The following is a 26,412-nucleotide window of genomic DNA, read 5'->3' on the forward strand; positions in this document are numbered from 1 at the left end:
TTGACTAAGGGTTAATAGATTTAAAGTGACTGGTAGAATGATTAGAGGGGAGATGAGGAAAAATAAATTTCATCTAGAGGGTTGTGGGCCTCTGGAACTCACTGCCTGAAAGGGTGGTAGAGGCAGAAATCCTTAACTCATTTAAAAGGTGCCTGGGTATGCATCTCAAGTGCCGTAACCTGCAGGGCCAAATGCTGGAAAGTGGGATTAGTTTGGGTGGCTGATTTTTCGGCCAGCACAGGCACAAGTGGCCTCTTTGTGTGCCGTAAGCTTTTTATGATTCTAAGTACCATACAAGAGGCTTATTAAGAGAAGATGGAAGCCCATGGAATTAAGGGGAAATGGTGGTATGGATTAAGAAAGGGTGGAAAGAAAAAGTGGTTTTGGGTGGATGGTCCTCAAACTGAGAAGTGGTTTTGGAGGATGAATTTTGTGTCCATTACTCTTTTCAATTTTTATAAACAATCCAGACTTGGGTGTAGGGAGCAGCATTATAAAGTTTGTATATGATATGAAATTTGGTGAAGTAATAGATAGTGATGCGAACAGTTCTAGGCTTCAGTGTAAAATAGACAAGATGGTGAAATGGGCAAAGTTATGACAGATGGACTTCAATGTGGAGAAATGTGAAGCAATGCACTTTTGGAGATCTAATAAGGAAAGACAGTACACCATAACTGGCAGGGTTTTGAAAAATGTTGATGAACAGAGAGACTTTGGTGTTCATATTCACGAATCCTTAAGGGTGACAGGACAAGTTGATAAGGCAATTAAGAAAAAACATATAGGTTAATTGGGCTTATAAGTTACTAGTTAGGCCTCAGCTGGTGTATTGTGGACAATTTTAGGCACCACACTTTGGGAAAGATATAAAAGCCTTAGAAAAGCTGTGGAAGAGAATTGCCGGGAATGAGGGAGTTGTTGTGGGGTGGGGTTTTTAAAGTTAGGACTGTTTCCCTTGGAAAAGGGAACGTTAAGAGCTGGTGGATTAAAGGTTTTCAAGATCCTGAGAAGTTCTTCTGGAGTAGATAGGGGAAAATTATTTCCTTTAGATGTCAGCCATGGCTCAGTTGCCAACACACATGCCTTTGTGGGTTCAAGTCCCACTCCAGGACTTGAGCACAAAACTCAAGACTGAGTCTTCAGTGCGTTACTGCGAGAGTGTTGAAATTTTGGAGGAGATGCACTGTATTTTGGAGGCGATAGTAAACAGAAACTGTGTCTGCGCTCTCAGGTGGACGTAAATGATCCCATCGCACTATTTCGAATAAGAGAAGGGGAATTATCCCTGAAGTCTTATCCAATATTTATCCCTCAAACAACATTACAAAAAAATCAGATAACCTGGCCATGATCACATTGCTGTTTGTGGGAGTTTGTTGTGTGCAAATTGGCTGCTGCATTTCCTAAATTACAACAGTAACTACACTTCAAAAAGTACTGCATTGGCTGTAGAGGACTTAGAGTGTAGTTGTGAGAAGAGCAATATAAACGCAAATCTTTAATTTTTGGGAAGTGGGACAATAACCAAAAATCATAGATTCAGATTCATTGACAAAGATTAAGCAGGGAGGTGATTTTTAAAAAAAATTTACCCAGACAGCTATCAGAACCTGGAATGTTTTATCTGAAAAGATGATGGAAGCCGATTCTATAGATAACTTTAAAAAGGAGTTGTACAGTTACTTGGAGTTGAGGAACTTACAGGGTCATAGACAAAAAAAAAACGAGGTGTGGGTCTAAACATAACTTCTTTCTTGGAGTCAGGTGAAGCACTTTCACGGTTTCTGGGCCAAAATCCTGGAACTCCCTCCCTAACAGCACTGTGGGTGTACCTACACCTCATGGACTGCAAAGGTTCAAGAAGGTGGCTCACCACCACCTTCTCTAGGGCAATTAGGGATGGACAATAAATGCTGGCCCAGCCAGCGATGCCCACATCCTGTGAATGTGCCTTTTCTTTAACTCAATGTGCCAAGTGGCCTGCTTCTGTATTTCTGTGATTTTGTTGTTACTTTCAATGCTAGAATATGGAAGGTCAAATTTCAGAGTAAAAAATGTTTGTGCTGGGGTGTATGTTGTATATGGTTGCCCCAAGTCAGCAGTGTTCATCCAAAGAGGTGTAGGGGCACTGCTTTCATTGGAATCCTTATCTAGATGTTCAAGGCTCTTAATCAAATTCTGCCTCTTTAATGTACTGGCTCTAATTATATTGAATTTGATTAGTTATGTTACTTTCAGCAAAATGATTCTAAGCTTAAAATATTGAGTTGTGCCCCTAATCTCCCATCTTTCAGGTGGGGAAGTTTTAATGCTTATAATTTCCTGAATTACTTGGTACAATTTGACCTCTTCCTGTGCGTTTGGAAACCTCTGGGTGGTGCTGTGTTGACACATGTTTGAACAAGGGTGTTTCTGGCACTAGGACTGAATAATGAAACCAATACCAAAATGGAAATTAAGGGGGAAAAAAAAACAATTAAAAAATTATCTGCTTTTCTGTACATAGTTATGTTGTCCATATTTAGGGCTCAAGGAGCAGCTTCTCCACAGATTCATAAGCTGATGGCCCTTTATATATTAGCACAAACCAAAACTTTCCCATACTAGTTGTAATTAGTTTTGTTCCGGGAACAGGGTCATGTTTCTATTCTTCCACTTTGCGAAATGTTCCGGGCCAGATTTTCATGTCCTTGACAGGGGCAGAAGTGCATATGGCGGGTAGAGCCCGAATCCAGGATTTTGCCCCTATTCCCAGCATCGGCAATTTTCATTAGTGCAGGATAAGGGGACGGTTTGGGAGCCCACATGATGCAGTTTCAACATTGTCGGTACCATTGTAGAAGACCTTCCAAAATTTTGATAGAGGAGGGTGGCTTTTTGTAGGTGACGTGAATCACACCATCACCAAGGTGTTGTGAACCAGGGTTTGGAGCCGGAAGCCATATGAAAGGTAAGTACAAAAGGTGTTGTCTACTCCACAAGTCATTATGAAATGCTGTGACATAAATTATATATGGTTTTACTACAGTGAGTAATCATAGGGATTTGATTTAAAAAGGTCAGTGGACATCAAATAATGTGGATGCCATGTTGTCCCTTCTGACAAGCTGTCAAGGGAAAGGCCAGCATTGTAAGTGTGGAAAAGTTTTCAGCTGCAATGGAGTACATTATTGTCTGGATAAATTGCTATTCTGGATTGTGTAATATTCAAAGGCTAGCCCACTTTGGAATCCAGATCTGATTGTGTGAAATGTCCCATTGCTTTCACTTTTTTCTTAAAGTTCAGCTCAGCCATCTGTTTGGCTTTTTCAAAGCTTTGAACATCACCAGAAGCTCAGGCATATGCACAGACTCTAATGGATTCTGCTCAGCAGGACATGTTGAGACAGCTGTCCAGGGGAATGTATGCTTGTTCTTTTTGACAGATTTATGAGCCTATCAAAGAGGATTATGGTTTTTAAGTTATTCAAGTAATGTTTGTTTATTAGCATAGATAGAAGATTGATTAGCTAACAGGAACAGAGAGTAGGCATAGATGGGTCATTTCCTGGTTGGCAAGATGTAACGAGTGGTGTGCCACAGGGATCAGTGCTGGGGCCTCAACTTTTTACAATTTGTATAAATGATTTGGATTAAAGGACCAAAGATATGGTTGCTACATTTGCTGATGATACAAAGATGGGTAGGAAAGTAAGCTGTGAAGAGGACATAAGGAGGCTACAAAGGGATATAGATAGGTTAAGTGAGTGGGAAGAGATCTGGCAAATGGAGTATAATCTGGGAAAATGTAAAATTGTCCATTTTGGCAGGAAGAATAAAAAAGAAGCATTATCTAAATACTGAGAGATTGCAGAGCTCTGAGGTGCAGAGGGATCTGGGTGTCTCAATATATCAATCACAAAAGGTTAGCATGCAGGTACAGCTGGTAATTGGGAAAACTAATAGAATGTTCTCATTTATTGCAAGGGGAATTAAATACAAAAGTAGAGAGCTTATGTTTCAGTTCTACAGTACATTGATGAGACCACATCTGGAGTACTGTGTACAGTATTAGTCTCCTTATTTAAGGAAGGATGTAATTGTGTTGGAAGCATTTCAGAGAAGGTTTACTAGACTAATGCCCGGAATGGGAGAATTGTCTTATGAGGAAAGGTTGGACAGGCTAGGCTTGAGTTTAGAAGAGTAAGAGCTGTCTTGATTGAAACATATAAGATCCTAAGGGGTCTTGACAGGGTGGATGTGGAGAGGATGTTTCCTCCGAGTGGGAGAATCTAGAACTAGGGGTCACTGTTTAAAAATAAGGGGTCGTCCATTCAACACAGTGATGAGGAGAAATTTTTTCTCTGAGGGTGGTGAGTCTTTGGAACTCTTCCTCAAAAGTATTTGAACATTTTTAAGGCTTAGTTAGTTAGATTTTTGATAAGCAAGGGGGTGAAAGGTCATCAGGGGTAGGTGGGAATGTGGGATTGAGGTTGCAATCAGATCAGCGATGATCTTGTTGGGTGATGGAGCAGGCTTGAGGGGCCGAGTGGCCTACTCCTGTTCCTAATTCATATGTTCAAATTTTGACTGAATATGAGCTTTTCACAGACTTCCAAATGTGGTTATAGAACTTGAGTTCTGTTTATAGTGGATACTGGGTGAGTTGGTGGGGGCTGAGGCGGTGTATGGGAGGTATGCAGAGTGATGGTAGGGGTGGTGGGGGATGAGGGGAGGGTGAAGAGGCATATGGGGTGAGAGGTTAAGCAGAGGGCAGAGGGTGAGGGTTGGAGGCCTCACATTGATCTCCAGAACTGGGCTGATGTCTCAGTAAACAGAGGCAGGCCTTTTAACCTGGCCACCTTGATATCAGCCTGGTTCTGCCGCCTTCTCTGGCAGCAGGCCCAACTCTGTCAGATGTAAATAGTGCAGGCGGGCACGATCGGATTGGAAGCACGATCGCGACATTGAGAAATCTCCCGACTCCCACCTCAAAGATGACTCAGTTATTGCGTGGAAAGTCCTTTGTTCCAGCGTTAGCACTTTTTCTTTTAGATTTTTGAACATTGAAGCACGAAAGCTCTTTTGAAAGATTTTCCCCTGTGATTTTGTGTTGAAACATTTGAAGTTTCATTCCATGTTCCTCCTAGTGATGTCTTTATGCCTTGGCCTACTGAGATGTGATGGTTTGGAGACAGTTGAACAGGTTCTGGCTGCTAGTGATGATGACTAATTTAAGGATTCCAGTGAATAGAAGGATGAGAGGAGATCTAATTGAGGTATATAAGATCCTAAAGGGGATATACAAAGTAGACGTGGAGCGGATGTTTCCCATTGTGGGGCATTCTAGAACAAGAGGCCATAGTTTTAGGCTAAGGGGTGGTAGATTTAAATCAGAGATGAGGAGGAATTACTTTTCTTAAAGGGTCGTGAATCTGTGGACTTCACTACCTTAGAGTGCAGTGGATGACGGGACGCTAAATAAATTTGAGGAGATAGACAGATTTTTAATTAGTAACGGGTTGAAAGGTTATGAGGAGAGGGCGGGAAATTGGAGTTGAGACTGAAATGAGATCAGCCATGATCATATTGAATGGCGGGGCAGACTCGAGGGGCTGAATTGCCTACTCCTGCTCCTAGTTCTTATGTTCTAATATTGTGGAATGTTGCCTATGATCAATCATATTTGCATTTCCTCTTTATATTGTCTTCTAATAATTCCTACCTGTAAAGGTGTTTAGCCTGATGCAATTCTTTACCTTATCATACTGCCTGCCCTGTTCTTAGTGATTTTCGTGAGGCTGAAAGAGCGCACGGTGGCCATACCTTTAAGGAAGTCTTGTTCTGCATAGTCTGCAGTGATTGAGAGCACACTGCCAAGGTAGAGAAAGTATTTAACCTTTGAGGCTGATTTCACTGATGGAATCACATCAGTCTGATTGATGGAGGTCTTGAGTTTTTCAAAGGGTTGGACTTTACAGGGGGTGTGGGGGAGGGGCTGTAGACTGCTTGCCCCTCTTTTCCTCCCCACCTCTACCAGAAGGAAAGTCGGCTGGCAGCTAATGCACTAGAAAGAAGCCTGTCCCACAGCCATAACATGGTGCTGATGGGTTAAACTAGGTGAGAGTGGGATTTCTGCCCTTCAGGAAGTCTCACCCTTGAGAGCTGCTGGTTAATCTGATTGGCTGGCAACTCTAGCAGTCCTGGCAGTGCCAGAGCTTGGTAGTGGGTACTGCTAAGACTGCAGAAGGAACAGGAACAAGAGCGATGACTGCCAGTGAATGATAAGTCTCAGGTTTTTAAGGTGAGGAGGGACTCGAGAGCCGAAGGAGGGTGGGGTGGGTGGGTCAATTGGCTTGGTAACAAGCTCAATTGATCGTCAATGTTTTAAATATGGTGGGTGGGCTGTCGATTTCGGTATTATGAGGAGCAGCTTGGGGGTGGGTAGGAAGGTGGTGGGCTGGGCACCCCTCATATTTTATGTTCCCCCTGCCCACCGAAAATATGCCCGGTTTGGACGGTGGTGTGGGGTGGGGTGGGTCAAAAATAAAGCCCATAGTAATTATGAGGCTAAATTGGGATACAGCCATTGCAAACTAATTCACTGTGATTTGAAATTATTTATTTTGTGTGATAGAACGCAGTTCATGACCCAGACCTCCCTGTCGCTTGCCATTTTAACACTCCACCCTGCTCTCTTGCCCACATGTCTGTCCTTGGCTTGCTGCATTGTTCCAGTGAAGCTCAATGCAAACTGGAGGAACAGCACCTCATCTTCCGACTAGGCACTTTACAGCCTTCCGCACTGAATATTGAGTTCAACAACTTTAGATCTTGAACTCCCTCCTCCATCCCCACCCCTTTTCCGTTTCTTCCCCCTCCCTTTTGTTTTTTCCAATAATTTATATAGATTTTTCTTTTCCCACCTATTTCCATTATTTTTAAATGTATTCCACCCCACCCCCACCAGAGCTACCTTGCTTGTCCTGCTCTCCACTCTTAATTAGCACATTCTTTTAGATAATATCACCACCTTCAACACCTCTTTGTTCTTTTGTCTGTGACATCTTTTGGTTATCTCCTCCTATCACTGCTTGCTTGTCCCAACAACCCCCCCACTTCTTCCCCCCCCACCCCCCACTTAAACCAGCTTATATTTCACCCCTTTCCTATTTCTACTTAGTTCTGTTGAAGGGTCATGAGGACTCGAAACGTCAACTTTGCTCTTCTCCGCCGATGCTGCCAGACCTGCTGAGTTTTTCCAGGTATTTCTGTTTTTGTTTTGGATTTCCAGCATCCGCAGTTTTTTTTTATAGCAGTTCATGGTTTGTTCTTTCATGGTGTTTATTGGGACTTCAGTCATGCTCAAAATGTGGGAGGAGGGGCACAACGTTAACTCCTGTGCCCTCGTACAGTAAAAGAGGGATAGTGAAAGAAAGATTTACAGGGCAAAGACCACAGAGAAAAAGAATTGTTGTTTCATGTGGGTTCCAGAGTCCTGAATCAAAGTCCAATGAGGTATTCCTTCATGGAGGTCAGCAGGTTGAAACTGATGCTGGTTAATTCACGTTTCTGGTGGTGTTGACTTCACACAATGAGGTAGGCATGCAGAAGTGAATCAGTTTTAGACTTCTATACCATCTCCTACCAGTAGAAACAGTGTAGTTGGGGCCATGTCACATGACTCATCTCTCTACACCGCCTTTGACAAAGGACGTGTATCCCTTGTCTGGGCCCCCAACATTGTTAAATATCCCAACCATTAAGAATTGAAAGGAGACACAGTGTGCTTTGTCCTAGCAGACTCTGGTTGGCCAGCCCGGGATAGGAAATGTAGATGGCCTTTGTATAGTTCTCTTTGAATTTGGTGTGTGTAACCCATGGGGATAGTTAGGGCCTGTCTAGAGATAACAAGGTGTAAGTTTCTCTGATACTGTCAGGTAGCTCCTTTTGTTCAAGGGTCACGGACTCCGCCATTTTAAAAGACCTTTGTCCAGGTTTTAAAATTTTAGAAATAGCCATGAGGACATCTGTATATATTTTATAAAAAAACACACAGGGTGAGGTCTTAATCTCACAAATGGCTCAAAAGTTTCCAAATTCTGATTCATCCTCTATATTTCTGGATTGTAGTAACAGATCCCTCTTCAATCAGGGACTATCTATGGCCCCCATGGTAGGGTAGGAAGCCTGATTTGTCCAACCATTTGTTCTGTTACAGTATAAAAGGCAAGTGTCTCAAAAAATAATTCAAATATTTTCACTTTGGAAGTGTAGTTGTGTCCCCAGAGAGTAATGCAGATGCTTTTAGCATCCTTTTGGGTCACTGGGTGAAATGGAGTGGTTCAGAGCCATAAGGTGTTTCTAGCTCCAATTCCTATCAGGATTACAGCCATTAAACTTGACGAGCTGACCAGATTCAGATTCTAGCCCCATTTGCATTAGGCTGGTCATTGTCAGTCAGTTACATTAGGAGGAGACAGCTGTTTGAAGAGGAAACTCAAATGTGTTTTGTGGAGATGGGAAAATAAAATTGGAAAGAAACATTTAATTTTATTCATTTATGGGATGTGGGTGTCGCTGGCTAGGCCAGCATTTATTGTCCATCCCTAATTGCCCTTGAGAAGGTGGTGATGAGCTGCCTTATTGAACCGCTACGGTCCCTGTGGCGTAGGTATACCCACAGTGCTGTTAGGGGGGAGTTCTAGGATTTTGACCCAGCGACAGTGAAGAAACAGTGATATATTTCCAAGTCAGGATGGTGAGTGGTTTGGAGGGGAACTTCCAGGTGGTGGTTTTCCCATATATCTGCTGCCCTTGTCCTTGTAGATGTAGTCATTTTGTAGTACAGAACTTAAGTATTGTTGAAAAAATTGATTTTTTTTTTTCTTTTTTCTGTTGAAGCTTTTCGTCTTACACTCATCAAGACAATTTGCAAGAAAATACCAATGTCAGGGGAAACAATACATTTATACTGTATGACAAGAGAATGCTGATTGGTTGGCATGTGGACTCTGGTAGAGGCGTTGCCATGGAGAATGCATCAGTTGATGGTGACTGGCAGTTAACTGCCAAGCATTGTTTGAAATTTAAACCAGGCAGCTTGACTCTGGTCAAGACATTGCCCTGGGGAATGAACCAGCGAATGGCTATAACTTATTTTGTTTTGCTGAAACAGGCGCAATATGTGTACATGATCTTTCAATCTGCAAAGAACAAGGCCTTTGTATTAATATATGTAGCTTCCAGTACACGCAAATGTGCCACACTCTGAGCTTGATTGACAATCTTAAATTGGTTGTCAGCGTAATTCTTAGCACACTCAGAATTATTTAGCAAATGTTGTCCAATCGCGGAATCAGATCTAATGTTGGACACTGGGTTTTGAATTTTGCAAACACGGGCTGGTTGGGTATCTTGCCCATTGTGAACAGTGGCTGGGACATGCTACTTGATGTGATCCGCCAGTCATTGGGACGTACGGCCTACATACCTAGCATCACACTAGCATTGAAATTCATACATCACATTACTCATTTGTGTGATAGGCAGAACGCCTTTTTGGCTTGATGGCAGCATCCTGTTAGTGGTGAATACCACTCGTGTTTCTACTGCATAGTAGCAGCATGAAACAGCTAGCTTTACCTGTTGCTCAAATTTTTGAGATGCAGATGTGGCATTTTGTGTCTCATTTCTGCCTTGCGAAAAAAACCTGTTCGATTTGTGGGCAAGAAGTTCTGTTGTGTCTGCAGAAATACTAAACTGTTGTGACTGAGTCAGATTAATAGCATGTCAGGGACAAATTCACTGGTAATTTGTAAATCACTATTCAAGTTTACAATAGTTTCAGAATTAGTTAGTAGATTAGGTAGATTTCTGGGACAAAACCTCTTTAGTATCCTGGTTGTTTGTCATAGCTGATACTTTTTGATGAATTAACTGGCATAAGCTGGTCACAGAGAGAGAATGGAAATCCTGACCCTGTTGGTGTCATCGGCAGATTAACTGTTGTTCAGTTTCTTCAGCAGAATCACTGTCGCGTTCATATTAAAACCCATTTAAATAAGACTTCCAATACCGTGCATCCAAAACATTATTCAGACTGTCTATCCATTTGGAACAGGATTATCTGACTACAAAGCACAAACTAATCCATGGGGATATCGCTGCCCGGAATATTTTGATCCATGAAGATCTGACTGTTAAACTCACTGGTCTGAGTCTGGCATTTGATGTTTACAAAACTGGAACCCTGTCATCCCACAAAGCAACCCAGGTTCCGATTAAATGGCTTGCACCAGAGAGGGTCATAAAGCGACCAATCACAGAAAAGAGTGATACGTGAGTATGAGATAACTTATTTCAATTGGGAAAGGGGGACACAGTTCAATTGGATCTAAACCATTGTGAGGTGTAACATGGGTGCACAATGGGAAAGGGTACTTTATAGATTCTGGGCACCACTGGGGTATTATTGAATTCTCTCACTTCCATTTTTTTCATCTGGACTAGTATTTTACTTATTCCTTCATGAGATGTGGGCCTCGCTGGCAAGGCCAGCATTTTTTTTGCCCCATCCATTGAACTGAGTGGCTTGCTCGGCCATTTCAGAGGGCAGTTGAGAGTCAACCACATTGCTGTGAGTCTCGAGTCACATGTAGGCTAGACAGAGTAAGGATGCCAGATTTCCTTCCCTAAAGGGCATTACTGAACCAGATGAGATTTTATGACAATTGATGATAGTCTCATAGTTACCATTGCCAATGGCTAACTTTCAATTCCAGATTTATTAATTAATCGATTTTCAATTCCACCAGCTGCCGTGGTGGGATTTGAACCCATGTCTCTCCAGCATTAGCTTGGGCCTCTGGATTAGTAGTCAAGTGACTTTATCACTATGCCACCATCTCCCTTCGTTATCATTTGTGGACTAGATCACGACACGTTCAGGAGCCACGAGGTGGAGAGCTCAGTCAAAGATGGTCAAACATGTCAGTGTCATGTCACATGTTAAATGTTCTGTGTGTCTGTGATTTAAATTCCTAGCTCACTTCTTAGTTACAGCCTGTTTGTTTGAAACTGAAGACCATTAAATAATGCTTTCTAGAAAGTCATTGCCAAATGGTTGTGATATTAACCCTTAACTGTACTTTTGCCTAAATATCATAAGACCATAAGACATAGGAGCAGAAATTAGGCCATTCGGCCCATCGAGTCTGCTCTGCCATTCAATCATGGCTGATAAGTTTCTCAACCCCATTCTCCCGCCTTCTCCCCGTAACCTTTGATCCCCTTACCAATCAAGAACCTATCTATCTCAGTCTTAAATACACTCAATGACCTGGCCTCCACAGCCTTCTGTGGCAATGATATCCATTGATGCTTTGAGAGTGACCTTGCTCCTACATTGAGAGTGAAGAATTGTATTTCAATTTTGTTTTTATTCACAGGTGGTCATTTGGGATCCTTATTTATGAAGTAGTTACTCTAGGTATGTTGCTCTGTAAACAGACTGATTTAATGAATTTTAAATGCATAATTCTATTATTGCTCTGCCACCCTCTCTTCTGATGTGTCTGATGGATTTTTGTCTCATGTTCCTAATCGATGTTAAGGACTCAATGTGAAACTCTTCTTTAAAAATATTCAGAAATACAGTTTTAATAAAGGCATTGAGACTTTGATGATATCACTAGTATTGAATTTCTGTGCTGCAAGCTGCTAGGTGTCATTTATGCAATAATAGCATTTGTATCATGCTATATATCACTACAGTAATGGTGTAGATCCAGCCTCAATTCAGAGCCACACCCACAGCATGGAAGAAGGAGTCTCACTCCACTTCACTCCAGAATCAGGTCAGGACTTGATACTGCATTTACATAAATCTAGAGTCAAATCTTGACATTCTGGTGTGGAGTGAAACTCCTTCCTCCGTGCTGGGGTGTGATTCTGGATTTAGGCTGTATCTACACTGTTACTGTAAATTTATGAATTTAAAATTCACACTGGAAACCACTTTGTATTGATGCTAGGCCTCTGGTACAAAGGTTTCCTTAACCCTTTGAAGTAGAAAGGTAGGAAGATATGTTGAATATGCACTTCAATGTAGTGGTTACTTCATGTTCCCTAAGTGATGTTTAAACTGCTGATTTGAAACATGGCTTTGGTTCAAGTACTGTCACCAACAGGTAGATGTTTCACACACTACTGATGCGCCATCTAAATTCTATGTCAACAGTAAGTGTTTGACCCCCTAATCATTTTGCTTTACAGGTTCTCCTCCGTATCCTGAGTTTCAGCCTCTAGAAATTTTTCCAAAGCTGCAGAGAAATTACAGAATGCCCAAACCGTCTAACAGTAGCAATGCACTGTAAGTAAATCGCCATTTGCTATCTGAACAGAGAACTTTCACCTGTTTTTATTGTATATATTCAGTTGTTCTTGTGTAGGAACAGGGGTAGGCCATTTAGCTGCTCCAGTCTGTGATCTCATTTGATTAGATTATGGTTGATCTGTACCTCAGCTCCATGGCAGCTTGTCTGCTTTGGCTGGTGAATAGACAGTGCTGCTCAGCCGGCACCTGGCTAAGTTAGCCAGTGGTGGTGAAGAATTCAGAAGGATTTTCCAAACGTCATTAGGGCTGGGGTTGGAGGTGGAACCGGAAGCAGCAGTGGAGTCCTGAGCAAGCACAGCTGTTCCTCCTGGCCCCGCAATCATAAAATCTTAAAATAGAGAAGAAAGCCATTCAGCCCATTGAAAGAGCTGTCAGGTTAGTTCCATCCACAGTGAGTGGACTGCTTTGAAATTAACTTCTGTTCCAGCCAGTTTCTGACAGGAGGAGGGTGTTGAAACACTCCCAGGATTTACTGTGTGGAGGATTACAGAAACTGTTGTCAAAAGTTCAATGAACATTAGCGATTGCCGCCCATGTAATATATTTGGTACAATCAGATGTGCATTGTCTTTTTTTAATATTTTCTGGATGTGTTATCACTGGCAAGACTGCATTTATGCCTGACTCCTAATTGTCTGAGAGGGTGATGGTGGGCCATCTCCTTAGACTGCTGAGATCCATGTGCTGACAGGGCTCCTGTGATGGTATAAGGTAGCCAGTTCCAGAATATTGACCCAATGACGATGATGAAATGGTGATGTACGACCAAGGCCTGAGTAATTTGTGCAGAAATTTCCTCCTGGCTTTCTTTTTATTCTCCTATTTGGGGTGTAATTAATCTAACAAATCTTCCCTCTTAGTCAGGGAGACTGCAGCTTTGAAGAATTTGGGAGTCCCTCAATTATCTACTCACTATTGGGTTGCGAACTCTCCAGGATTGTCCTGGAATCTCTAGGAAATAAAATTTGGCTAATTGGAGTTGACTTGCCAACCAATCAAAACCCTTCTCCCCTGTAGTATAAATTGTTGTGATGGTTCAAAATTTGGTATTCTTGCATTTGTCCTGATGAGTGCAAGACGAAAAACTTTGGCAAAATGTGTCATTTCAGCAAAATTGAAGATTAATCGCTAGGATGCTCTAGAAAAATTATAGGGACGTTTTAAGAAAGTGTTTTACTTGTTCTCTATTAATACTTGCATATATCAGTTATAAAAGTATTGGAGATGGGGCAGGAAAGGCTGTTTCACTTACAGTCACTATGAATCCAATTGAAATATCTGAGGAGACTGTTCGCTTTCCAGTTGGCCATGGAAAGGCAGTGTGCCTGGTGGGTGGACCAATGGTGGAAGTGTGGGGGCAGGGCAACTTGGGTCAGGAGGATATTTGATGAAACCTTCAAAATTGAAGCCAACCAGATTTTATAACAATATAAAGGCATCAATCGCTCATAAGGGATTGTGCAAACACGTTGTGAGTTCATTTATTAAGAACAGGCACATGTGAATATATATATATACATATATATATATATATATATATATATATATATATATATAGAAAGCTTGAAGGCAGCAGGGATGTGCCTGCTGTGTTCTGTTCCAGACCAAAGTGAAACTGAGGCTTGATCACATGAGACAATGCGATGGCATGCTGCTATGCCTTAAAGGCATATTGCAACCAATTTGGCAACCCAACTCACTAGCCATCCATTATTTAAATACTGCAAGGACTCTCGTGGAGTGTCTCCTCCCCTCACTATTCCCAATCCCTGGCAGATGCACAGGTTGCCTTTTTTTAAACAGACAACAAACACTGGTCCTGTTCTGTGTCTGTATTGTAGCAGTTTATTGTTCTAGACTTTTATTTTTTCCCTATCTAATGGATTAAAAGATGTGACTCTTCCATTTCCTAGTGTCCTTAGCAGCCAGGGGAAGTGGTGGCATAGTGGTATTGTCACTGGACTAGTATTCCAGAGACCCAGTGTAATCCTCTGGGGACCTGGGTTCCAATTTCATGGCAGATGGTGAAATGTGAATCTAACAAAATTCTGGAGTTAAGTCGATGAAACCATTGTTGATTGTTGTAAAAACCCATCTGGTTCACTAATGTCCTTTAGGGAAGGGAATCTGCCATCTTTCCCTGGTCTGGCCTACATGCGACTCCAGATCCACAGGCCAGGATTTTCCCCTTTGGCGATTTGGGGGTGGGGCCCGGCTGCTGAGGGGAAAATGATGTGTGATGACGTCGGGAGGAATCCCCAACGTCATCCCGGGCCATTTAAATTTTTAGGAAGGCGGGCAGACAGCAAAATCAGCTGTCCGCCCGCCGACCTGTCAATGGCCAAGTGAGGCCATTGACAGGCTAGTTGAAGTACTTAAAGAACTGCCCGGCCAACCTTAAGGCTGGTGAGCAGGCCAGGAGCCCCAGCGGGCTTCTGATTATTCATGAAACTTCATCCACTGGCGGGATGAAGTTTCATGTCTGTTTTGTACAAAAATAATAAAGTTTGTGTTCTTTATTAACATGTTCCATCTCGTGTGACATTGTCACATGAGGGGGACAAGTTAATAATTTTTTAATGTTTCTATTTTTAATTTTTTTACCACTGTCAGTATTCTCCCTGAGACAGGACTTTGCCTCAGGGAGAAGTGCGCTCTTTTGTGCGCATGCGTGAAAAAGCACACTTTGACAGATGGGGAATCCCCCCCACCCCCCCCCCCCCCCCCGCCAGAACAGGAAGCACATAGCGCTTCCCGTCGGGGATGCTGCTGGGCGGGCCTTAATTGGCCCGCCCACTTAATATGGCGGCGGGCCTTGTTTCAGTGGCAGGGGTTGGCTGCCCGCCCGCTCCCAAGCCAGTGGGGCCCGCCCGCCATCCAAAGGCAAGATTCTGCCCACAATAATGTAGTTGACTCTTAAATGCAATTGGGGATGGGCAATAAATGCTGGGCTAGCCAGTGATGCCCACATCCCATTAACAAAAGCCTTATTTTATCCTGTTTATTTCAGCTGCTATCCATGGTTAACACTGCATGTTGGACACCTTTCCTGATGAAGGCAGGCAACTGGCCTGCTCACAGGATCTTGACCGCCTTGCTTTGTAAAAACTAAATAGCGAATCTGATGCACTTTTAAGCTCCGTTTATCACTTCCCACAAGTCACACATCAGAAGCTTGCTGTTTCTTTTGATTCAGTGATTCTTTTTTTTGCTCTCACTTTATTTCATCTTTGTGGTTTTGGATTCCATGTACATATTTCCAAACCATTTTAGTTATGAATGATTTAAAGATAAAACATTAAAAATGACATTCTGTTTAAATAACTTATAGCTAAACAAGTTAACTTTTTTATGTTCTATGAAATATTAAATCTGGTCCTTTTATCATTAAGGTGCTCACTATTTGATGGTGGAATGTTTAGTTTAATGGGAAGCAATGTAACTCTGTCTGAGGGAAGAATCGTCCCAGATTTACACACAGTGCGATAGCGGGCGGGAAAAAGGACGTTTTATCCGCTGGCCACACTGGTGGCTTTTTGCGCTGTATCATCCCATTCCCGGCATGTCCTGCCTCATTAATTATGCATTCACGGGGAACATGATGGCTTGCTGGCGGGCAGGCTCAGATTTTCCCACCACACTGTGACCTCAGAGCTTTCTCGCTCTGGGTGCCATATTTAAAGTGCACCAGAGCACAGCCTACTTCATGTCTTCAGACCAGGACTGCTCCAGGTGACAGATGGCCCAGAAAGCAAAGAAGACGGCAGTCCCCAAATTCAGTGACATCACTCTGTATGCCTGCTGGATGCAGTGGAAGGCTGCCGCAATGTCCTCTACCCCCACTCTGGCTGCAGGAGATCCACCAGAGTCACCAATCCGGCTTGAGAGGCAGTGACAGTGGCAGTCAGTGCCACGAGAGCACAGAGGAGGTCAGCCATTCAGTGCAGGAAGAGGATGAATGCTGTCATCTGTTCCATCTCATCACCGCCAACTCACACGCTCAGAAACCCATCACACATCCACAGGGATCTCACACCCCAAGGGACAACACCGCTAGTCCTCTCAAACACACTCACATCCCCATCAGTCTCATCCTCATCCTGTCCATGGCTCCGCTCACCACACAAACGTTCCACGCCAGCATCCTGCTCTCACTCTCTCCACCTGTTTTCATGTAGGAGAAGCTGGGTCACAACAGCAGGGAGATCGGGGGTGGAGTGACGCACGTTAGGCCCCTCACTCACTGAGGGGTGTGCCATCACACTGACTGGTGAGGACGTGGACCGTGGCTGCGGTGACAGTGAGGTCGGCGGCAAACACCCATGTGAGGATCCTGCACCACATCATCCCTCTCAACGCAACTTTTGAGTACTCTCTCCTGCTTTTGACACTGCTGTCATGCACTAATTATCTATACTTTGGTTCACAGGGAGCTCTGCCAAGTGACTGACACCCTCAGCCAGCCAGTCTCTCAGCTCCATCCATGTCCTCACTTCCAGCCAAGAGGCACCTCCTCCATTGAAGAGCTGGAAATAAGCAGCCTGGAAGACCCGTCCCAGCACTTACCCACACCCTCAACCAGCGCAGAGAGACACACCTCGGTGGGACCTAGATCTAGAGCAGGCTTGGGTTCACAGTCTGGTGGTCACCACATGGGCACGTGTCCGCAGCAGGAGAGGCAGGTTCAGCCAAGCTCCCTGACATTCAGAGGACTGTTGGGGAAGAGGTATCTGTGAGGTCTGAGTCAGATAACGAGCCTCTGGATTTGGCCTTCCAACTCATTGCGGAGAGTCAGCAGAAGACGGGGGAAACATCTCACAGCTGTTGGAAACCCTCCACAGAGTGGCTCGTGAGTCAGAGGTGTGCGTCCACCTGCTCTCTCATGAAGTGGTGCCCACATATGCGTGGAGGTCTCCATGGGAAAGCCATAGAGATCCTGGTTCAGCAGAACGTGGAGATGTGCGCAGACCTGCACTGCATCGCGGTAGCCATTGGTGAGTTCCTGCAGTGGCCACATCAGAGGGAAATGGGGCACCTTGATATCCCTTCAGGTGCTTCTTTCCCTCAAGGAGTCATGTCAGGGCCCTTGGGCACCTGAAGGGAGGAGGAGTTGTAGCTGGACACCTGTGGGTCATCCACTCAAGAATCTCAGAGGCTATCCTCTTCCTCCAAGTCCCCTTTGCCTGTGACCCCTTCAACTTAGTCCTCTGTAACCACAGAGGGAACAGCTGGCCCACAGGAGGACAGCCAAAGCAAACCGGGCCCTCAAGACCTCAGCTCTACAGAGGACGCACACTAATGTCATCAAAGGCAATAGGGCCATCCATTGCACAGGCTGTCTCCACCCTTCCTACGGATGTCAGGGCAGCACCTAGGAGAAGTGGCAGGCCTGGAAAAACTAAGAATTTCTGATCATAAGTAGCTACACGGGTGAACACATTTTGTCACTTTATATTCTGAAAATATATTCACTTTCACTGTGTAATGTTGTCTTTCAACTTTATTTACAGGCTTTGCAGGTCCTTGCCCTGCATTCTACCCCACTAGCCATTCAGCTGCATGCAGCAGGACTACGAGGGAGCAGTGTGTGTGTGACAGGGCCTTTCTGATTCTCGTGCAAGCACTCTCCTACGTAGGCAGAGCATTCCTCCATCACACTCATCTCAATGTCCTGAGCATTTTCAATGCTGCCTGCTGGGGTTCTCTTTCAGTTGTCCATCTGAGCTGAGCTGCATCTCCGCCCAGCCACTGATCACATTCCCATGCAGCACCTGTGCCCGTCCAACACGAGGCTGTGCTCACTTTCCATTTGAGAAAAATGGTAGTCATCACGTTTCTGCTCAGCTCCCCTGTCCTTTCCCAGTCATCCATGTCCTTACCCTCATCACAGTCGAGGGTTGGTGGGAAAGGAGTCAGGGGGGCAGGGGAGAAAGGGGGCAAGGGGGAAAGGAGTCACCCATGTCCTTTCCCTTATCACTGTTGACCCCCCCACGCCAGCATCACCTTCCTACCGTCACCTACCACCCTGAACCCTTTTCTTTCCAGGATGTACAGGTGAACATGCATGTTTCCTTCCTTCCTGAGAATCCCACCCCTTCAACATTGACCTCCCCAACTTCCTCCATCCCATCCCCGGAGTCTGTGTCTGCCTCTGAGTTCCCACCAACCACCCATTGCCGTACCCTCTATTGCTACTGTCACAGACTCACCCTCCCACCCTTTCGGCTCACTCTGCCTCCTCTAACATTTGCCTTTCAACCCTACCAAGCCCACCTTCAGTTCGTTCCCCAAGAGGCAGGCATTGACTCCACAGACCTCTCCCTTGCACGTTCACCTGACACCACCAACCCCCTTAATCACTCACCCATACTTCTTCCCTCTTTCCCCCTCCACTGCCCTCTGACTCCTTTCCCCCCCCCCACCAACTCCCTTCCCCACCGCACCCTCCAAACCCCCGCCTCTGAACTCCTTTTCCGCCCACTCCTGGACTCCTCCCCCCACCCCACCCCCGGATCTTTGGCCTTCTCGCCATATTGTGCCCCCCACCCCGCCCCACCAGTAGCCTGAATTTCAAATGATTGTGGTGCAGCATTACATTGAACACTAGGGAGCAAGAATAGTTGTTGGAGAGATCTATTGTGACACTTTAGACGTGCAAACAATTTAGTGATGAGCAAAAAGATCTGGCATTTTACTCGCAATTAAATGTCAAATATGTTTTTGCACAATTACAACATTAACTCTCCCTTTCGCCTATTTGTTTTTTGTTAGGAATAATGTTTTTGATTTAAGTATGAAGTGCTAAGGACTTGGTTATAAAACCATGTTTGGACTAATTGTTGAACCGAGTGAGTTGAGTGCACATGCACAATTGAAAATAAGTAATCACTGCAGCAATCCAGGTTAATGAGTTCAACAGATATTCAGCTGTCACATCGTTCATCTCAAGAGCTCATCCAAGCCTGTTCCTTCCCCATCTTTATGTTGCCATTAGTGTTCTGTGTTCAATCAGCTATATTTTTCTTCTAGGCTATTATACAGATCTAGGAATCATTTTTTTCCATTTTAATAGATTAATTATAGGGTAATTTTTGGTTCCTAGCAAAGCTACAGAAACTAAGAAATGTTGTACAATTTGAAATACTTTTTCTCCAATTTCTTTCCTTCCCTTTGAATATATCCTGAAGATGTTTATGGGTAGGCTTTGGTTCTGTAGGCTGTTGGTGAGTGTGGCTTGGTTTTACAAGCTGACAAGGGTATGATTTGGTTCTGCTGACACCAACATCCTCCTGGTACATTGGTTAAATGGTCATTCTTCACATGTGACCCTCAATGCCGACAGGCTACTTGATTAAAGGAAAGTTTACAAACAAACCACAATGGCTTTCAACTTCCATCCACATATACATTTTCCAATAAAAAGATGTGCACTTTTATGCTTTTTGTTCATTCATGGGACATGGTCATCACTGACAAGACCACCATTTGTTGCCCACTCCTAATTGCCCTTGAGAAAGTGGCGATGGGCTGCCATCTTGAGCTGCTGCAGTCTGTAGTGTAGGTAAACCCACAGTGCTGTTTGGAAGGGAGTTCCAGAATTTTGACCTAGTGACAGTGAAGGAACGGCGATTATAGATCCAAATCAGGATAGTATGTGGCTTGGTGGGGAACTAGCAGGTGGTGGTGTTCCAATGCGTCTGCTGCCCTGTCCTTCTAATTGGTAGAAATTGGTGGTTTTGAAGGTGCTGTTGAAGGAAACTTGATGAGTTTCTGCAGTATATCTTGTATCTGGTACACACCACTGCCACTGAGTGCCAGTGGTGGAGGGGATGAATGTTTAAGATGGTAGGTGAAGTGCTAATCAAGCACTCTTGGTGTCAAGTTTCTTGAGTGTTGTTGGAGCTGTACTCATCCAGACAAGTGGAGAATATTCCATCGCACCCCTGACTTGCGCCTTCTAGATGATGGACAGACTTTGGGGAGTCAGGAGTTGAGTTACTGCAAAATTCCTAATTTCTGACCTATTCTTGTATTCTGCTCAGTATTTATGTGGCTGCTCCAGTTAAGTATCTGGTCAATGGTGACCTTCCAGAATGTTGATGTTGGGGGTTCCGTGATGGTAATTCCTTTGAATGTCAAGGGGAGGTGGTTGAACTCACCATCTCCTGGCCTTGTGTGGGACAAATGTTCCTTGCCTATTCTCAGCCCAAGCCTGAATGTTGCCCCGTTCTTGCTGCATGCAGACACAGAATGTTTCAGTATCCGAGGAGTTGCGAATGATACTGAACACTCTGCATTCACCAGCAAATATTCTCACTTCAATAGTAAACCACACCTTCCCCATAACAAATAAAATCTATGCAATATCTCTAGGAGATATGGTAGTGAGGAGATTTGATAATTGGGCTCTGCCTGGAATTGGGGAAGTGATAATGACCTGGAACGTGCTCCTAGAGGTCCACCCAGACCCAGACTCTCAGAGCAATACCCAAACATTCTGAAGCTCCTTGCTCTATTTTTGAAGACACCTGATGCTTCCAATTTGGTTAAATTTCAGGAACTCTCATTAAAACACCTTGGACTCCAAACGGTACACACTGTACAAACTACCCTAATGGACTAGTGTATTACTATGCAAGCACTGTATGCTTGCACATGGAAAACATCTGTAAGCGTTATTTGTGAAGAGGTTTTCAAGATGATTAAATATTTTAGAGAGCAAATAATGAAAGGTTGTTTCTGTTGAATGGTGAATCTGTAATGAGTGGGAATCGAGTCAGGATTATCTGAAAGAATGAAGGGGAAGTTAGAAAAGGCGTTTACATAGAGGGTTATTAACACATGGAACACTTTACTACAATTGACTATTGAGGCAGAGATTATTACATTTTTAAAAATGGAATTTGAAAAGCTTTTGAAAGCAAAGAATATAGAACAATGAAAGGAACAATCAGTGATCTGACCAGGCACAATGGGCGAAGGGTCATCTTTCTGTGCTGTAATTCCTGCGCTTCTACACCTGTAGGTGAAATTAAAGTATTAATGAAAGATGATAAATGGAATTGGCAATCAACTGTATGAGATATGGAACACTCCAAGTTAGAGTTTAGAAGTTATAATGGTAAAAGTGAATGTAGATTAGCTTTATGATCCATCAATGATTTTCTGTAGCTGTGGACTTCATGGGATGACTATAACCAGCTCTGGCTATCACCAGAAACCCTTCATTTCTCCATCCAGTGTAATGGAACATATTAGTCCTGACAATTGATCAACAAAACCAATATCAGTGAACACATTCAGCACTAAATTACCATTGATCCAGTTTGTTAACATCTGACTGACTATGATCATTCACCTTTATGAGTGGGATCAAGTGTTAATTTTTCATTTGTTAAAATCTAATTCTTAAGCCTTGCAACTACTAGATCCTTCACCATTCAAGTGTAAATGTTATGGAAGAATTCTACCAAATGTTATACACTGTTTTGCCACTGTTTCTAAAATCCAAATGTTTTTGAATTGTTCTGGTGTTTAAAACTTCCGACTTTCTCCGTAGAATTTGATGTTCAAGGAGCAGTAGTTAGAAAACTTCGTCCATTTGTTCTTGAGATATTATTCAAAATAAAAATGTTTTGAGACTTGCTGCTTTGATTTTTAAAAATAGGTGTGTTGTATTCATCTTTCTCCACATAAAATGATTGATCCTAATTGAATTAGCCTTTCTTTCCTCTAAACCCCTTCTGATCATGAGGGAAACATTCAGTAATACACTCTGAGAAATTGTCCAAGTCTGGTCATATAGTCAGACAAGGACAACAAACCAAAATGGGCTAACTGACCCAGGAGAGTGATGCTGAACTCTTTGATGAAACCAGAATGGCTGGCGCTAGGAGGCTTAACTGGCCCTTGCCAGGTGGATCTCAGTGTGACTTCTATCAGAAGGAGCTGATTAGTTGGATTCACTGCTATTTCCCATGCTATAACCACCCACTGTTCCAATGTGACAAAATCAACAGGCGCAATTGGAAAACTGGTATTCAATTCACAGATCAATTGAGCTGCCCTGAGGTGGTATTGCCAGATACATGAATTGGGCATGCATTTTCTGTTGCCGGTTATCGCTCTCTAGATCGTTTGGTGTGTAATTATTCATCTTCTGTAAAAACTATGCATAATCCAAACTCATTTTAAAATATTTAATTTGATCTCTGAGGTTGAAAAAATGCTTAGAATGAGAAAGGACCATTCAACCCATCAGTCCTGTTCCTTCCACATATAACTTGCTCCCTCATAGTTTGCCCGGTTTATTTCATCTCCCAACTGAACATAGTCATGACGGCACAGAAGGAGACCATTTGATCCATCGAGTCCATGCTGGTTCTCTGTAGAGCAAACTAATCAGAACCACCCACCGCTCTATGCCTGTAGCCCCGCAAGTTTATTTCCCTCACGTTCCTATTCAATTTCTTTTGAACTTAGTGATAATTTTCACTTCCACCACCCCAGTAGGCCGCGAGTTTCAGGCTATTATCACTTCACATTTTACCCCCCCCCCCCCACCCCACCAGTCGTCATAACTCTTGCCTTGGACCTCAGTCCTCTTGCCCCGGTCCTGTACCATTAGCTAGTGGGCACAGCGTTTCTTTGTCTACCTTATCTAAACGTATCACAATATTGTTGTACTCTATCAAATCTCCCCTCAATCTCCTTTGCCCCGAGGAGAACAACCCCAGCTTCTCCAAACTAACCTTGTAGCTAAAATCTCTCATCCCTGGAATGGTACTGGTAAGTCTGCTGTGCACCCTCTCAAGGACTCTCACATCCTTCCTAAAGTGTGGCGACCAGAACTGGGCACACTATTCTAGTTGTGGCCGAGCCAGAGCTTTATAAAGGTTCAATATAACATCCCTGCTTTTGTACTGGATACATTCATTTATGAAGCCCAAGATCCCATTTGCTTTGCTAGCTACCGTCTCAGTATCTTCTGTTGCTTTCAAAGATCAATGCACATAAACCCCCAGATCTCTCTGTCTTTGCACAGAACAGGTGAAACACAATGATCAAAAACCTACCCCTAACATTATAGCAGTGACATCCCCCAGTTACTGATCAATATATATTAGTAACAGGAGGTCCTGCACTGTTGGTCAGTAGCGATATTTGTTCTGAAAAGGAATTTCGTGCTGCAGAGAACAAAGGAGAGATTAAACATTTCTTCAGAAGAACTATTATCATGCCAGCTATGAAAAGGAAGAACGTTCAGCACCTCTTCCACATAGTAAAATAGAATTGAAGTCTCAAACACCAGCGTGGAAATTTTATCAGCTATATTCTTTTAAAAGAAACTCTTTTTTTTCTCTGCTTTGCCCTCCAGATATGACTTGATGAAACACTGCTGGCAATGGAAACCCTATGACAGGCCAAACTGGTCAGAGTTGATCAATAAGCTAGAGTCCTTGATGAACAATGCTGATGGAGTTAAGTTGCTGCAAGTAGCTGAAGACCTTGACCTCGACCAATACAAACAAGCTGCTGGGGTTTTCTGACGAGAAGTACAACAAAGACAGCAAGGCTGTGAGCAATTCATAAACTGAAACTAAATGCTCAATGGTGGCCACAGTGAGCACTAAGCTGAATAGCAGAATTTTTGCCTAGCTGGAGGAAAGTGGGAATTGCAGACTAGGTGAAAGCCGTGAATACAGGTTGACTGAATGCTATTATTATTAATCGAAGACTTTAAGGGGCTACCATCAGCTGAGGTAATTAAGCAACTCTGCTGCCAGGTGAATTTGCTGTGATGGCTGAGCTTTCAATTTAATGGGAAACCAGTTGTTCATTTCCAAAAGCAGCACTGATGCTCTTTGATGTTTGGCAACCGCAGAAAGTGGAATATTTTAGAAGAGATTGTGATTGTCGCAATGAGGGCAGTAACAGCTGCAAGAGATTAAGAATAGTTCAGGATATAACCTTTAAATGCCATCTCTGAAGTATTGGGGTAATGATCAGCAATGGGCAGAGTTCACATGCTAAAGGTTAAGTAATGCAAAAGTTTGTTGTAAATAATTGTCTGTACTCGTATCAATCTTTCTCCTCAGGATAACACATTGACTCTAAGCAAGTTCTGATTTAGGAGTAGCAGGGAGGAAATGAGGACGGGGCCAGTTTCCTTGTAACTTCTCTGATGCCACTTGTGGTTTCCACCATAGTTCCACTACTAGAATATGAGATGCCTTGCGGAAATTCACCCCATAGTCTTTTTGTACAACTAAGGCACTTTTTGGGGGGAGTTGGGAAGAGGCCGTTACAGATAAGGAGGGAATTCTGTCACTTTGTACTATTCAATACCCTGGCAGTGTTCCTGAATCCTACAGGAATCCTACACCAGAGAACAAAGGTACAGAAAGGAGAATTAAATAAGTTTAGAGAGTTAAATTATATCTTGTTACTAATATTAAAACCAGCCAAGGGGAAATGTTTGAAATGGGAACAGATAACCAGTGTGAAACGGAGCCAATGGGGCATGCCCATCTGTCGATTTTCATCTCCCTTTACCAATTGCCTCCTCTTCCACCCCTGCTCTCCCATCTCAACCCCACCAGGCCCACTTTCTCCCTGAGGTACTGACAATGGAGAAATCAGAGTGGAGCCATCTAGTCTTGTTTATCCACGCCAGAACAGAATGCCTCAGCTGACATTTTTTATTCTTTAGCCTAAGGGACTCTTTAGCCTAACCAATTATAGTGTTCCAATTCCTGACCTGCCGAAGATCAAGTAATTCAACACAGACCAGGAATGGCACCTGGGAACTCGAGGTGCGGATAAATTTGAACTACACTGATGCCATCTTTACTCAGTAGGAGGTGGAGAAGTTTAATTTTCAAACTTAAGGCTTCTGTATGGAGTATATATCTGCAGTCATAGAAAATATTCATGACCTAAGAGCATTGTTAACATGTCACCCAATCTTTGGGAAATTACATTTAGCAAATGTGATTAGCTGTTGGACTGGATTAGTAACTAACTCAGAAGACGGAAACAGATTATAGCAATTGGAGATTTTTCAGCTTACTGCAATTCTTACTGGGGTTCCTACTTTAAGGATTCTTAACTTGACTCAGGTTGATACAGAAAGCATTGGGTGAACACAGTGGGTCATCTTCGACATTGAAAATCTGATAGAAGAATGTAAGTATTAAATATTAATACTAAAATAAACAAACGAAAATAAACCTTGGCCTGAGTTTCACTATTGGCTATTAGTGTTGTACAAAATGTCTCTTTAGATAATATAATGATACAGCAAAGTCTATGAACACCACCAACATCCCAACAGTGGTACTGAAGACTTGTGCTCCAGACCTCGCCACACACCTAGCCAAGCTGTTCCAGTATGGCTATGATACAGACATCTACCCTACAATGTGGAGAATTGCCCAGGAATCTTCTATCCACAAAATGCAAAACAAATCTAATCCTGCCAATTACCGCACCAGCAGTCTACTCTCAATCATAACCAAAGCGATGGAAGGTGTCATCGGCAGTGCTATCAAGCGGCTCTTACACAGCATTAATGAGCAGGTTATTGCTCAGCTTAAGTCCTGAAAAGATCACTCAGCTCCTGACCTCGTAACAGCCTTGGGTCAAACATGGAAAAAAGAGCTGAACTTGAAGTGAAGTGAGAGTGACTGCCCTTGACATCAAGGCCACATTTGACCGAGGGCGTGGTGTCAAGAAGCCCTAGCAAAGTTGAAGCCAATGGAAATCGGGGGAGGGGGGTGGTGGGATGGAGCTCTCCACTGGTTGGTATCATACCTAGCACAAAGGAAGATGGTTGCTGGAGGACACTCATCTCAGTCCAAGGACATTGCTATGAGAGTTCTGCAGGATAGTGTCCTTGGCCATTTTCAGCTGCTTCATCAATCAACTGGGCTGTTTTGTTCTGGATGGTGTCCAGATTTTCATGTGCTGTTGGAGCTGTACTCATCAAGGCAAGTGGAGAGCATTCCAACACATTCCTGACTTGTGCCTTG

At 43.4% G+C, this 26,412-nt stretch overlaps 1 protein-coding gene across 4 annotated transcripts in view; it reads left to right on the forward strand.

The window, feature by feature from the left end:
• The window catches only part of LOC144691205 (tyrosine-protein kinase STYK1), a 72,002-nt gene extending 47,138 nt beyond the window's left edge, over positions 1–24,864 (forward strand). For all 4 annotated transcript variants that reach the window (XM_078559263.1, XM_078559265.1, XM_078559266.1 and 1 more), the window contains 4 exons: positions 10,106–10,323; positions 11,433–11,473; positions 12,259–12,355; positions 23,757–24,864. In XM_078559263.1, the coding sequence (XP_078415389.1) occupies positions 10,106–10,323; positions 11,433–11,473; positions 12,259–12,355; positions 23,757–23,928 (528 nt within the window). In that variant the 3' untranslated portion in view covers positions 23,929–24,864. The remainder of the gene's footprint in view (positions 1–10,105; positions 10,324–11,432; positions 11,474–12,258; positions 12,356–23,756) is intronic.
• The last annotated feature ends 1,548 nt before the right edge of the window (positions 24,865–26,412 follow it).

Source organism: Cetorhinus maximus, chromosome 15 (genome assembly GCF_964194155.1).
Source record: "Cetorhinus maximus chromosome 15, sCetMax3.hap1.1, whole genome shotgun sequence".
NCBI classification, from domain to species: Eukaryota; Metazoa; Chordata; class Chondrichthyes; order Lamniformes; family Cetorhinidae; genus Cetorhinus; species Cetorhinus maximus.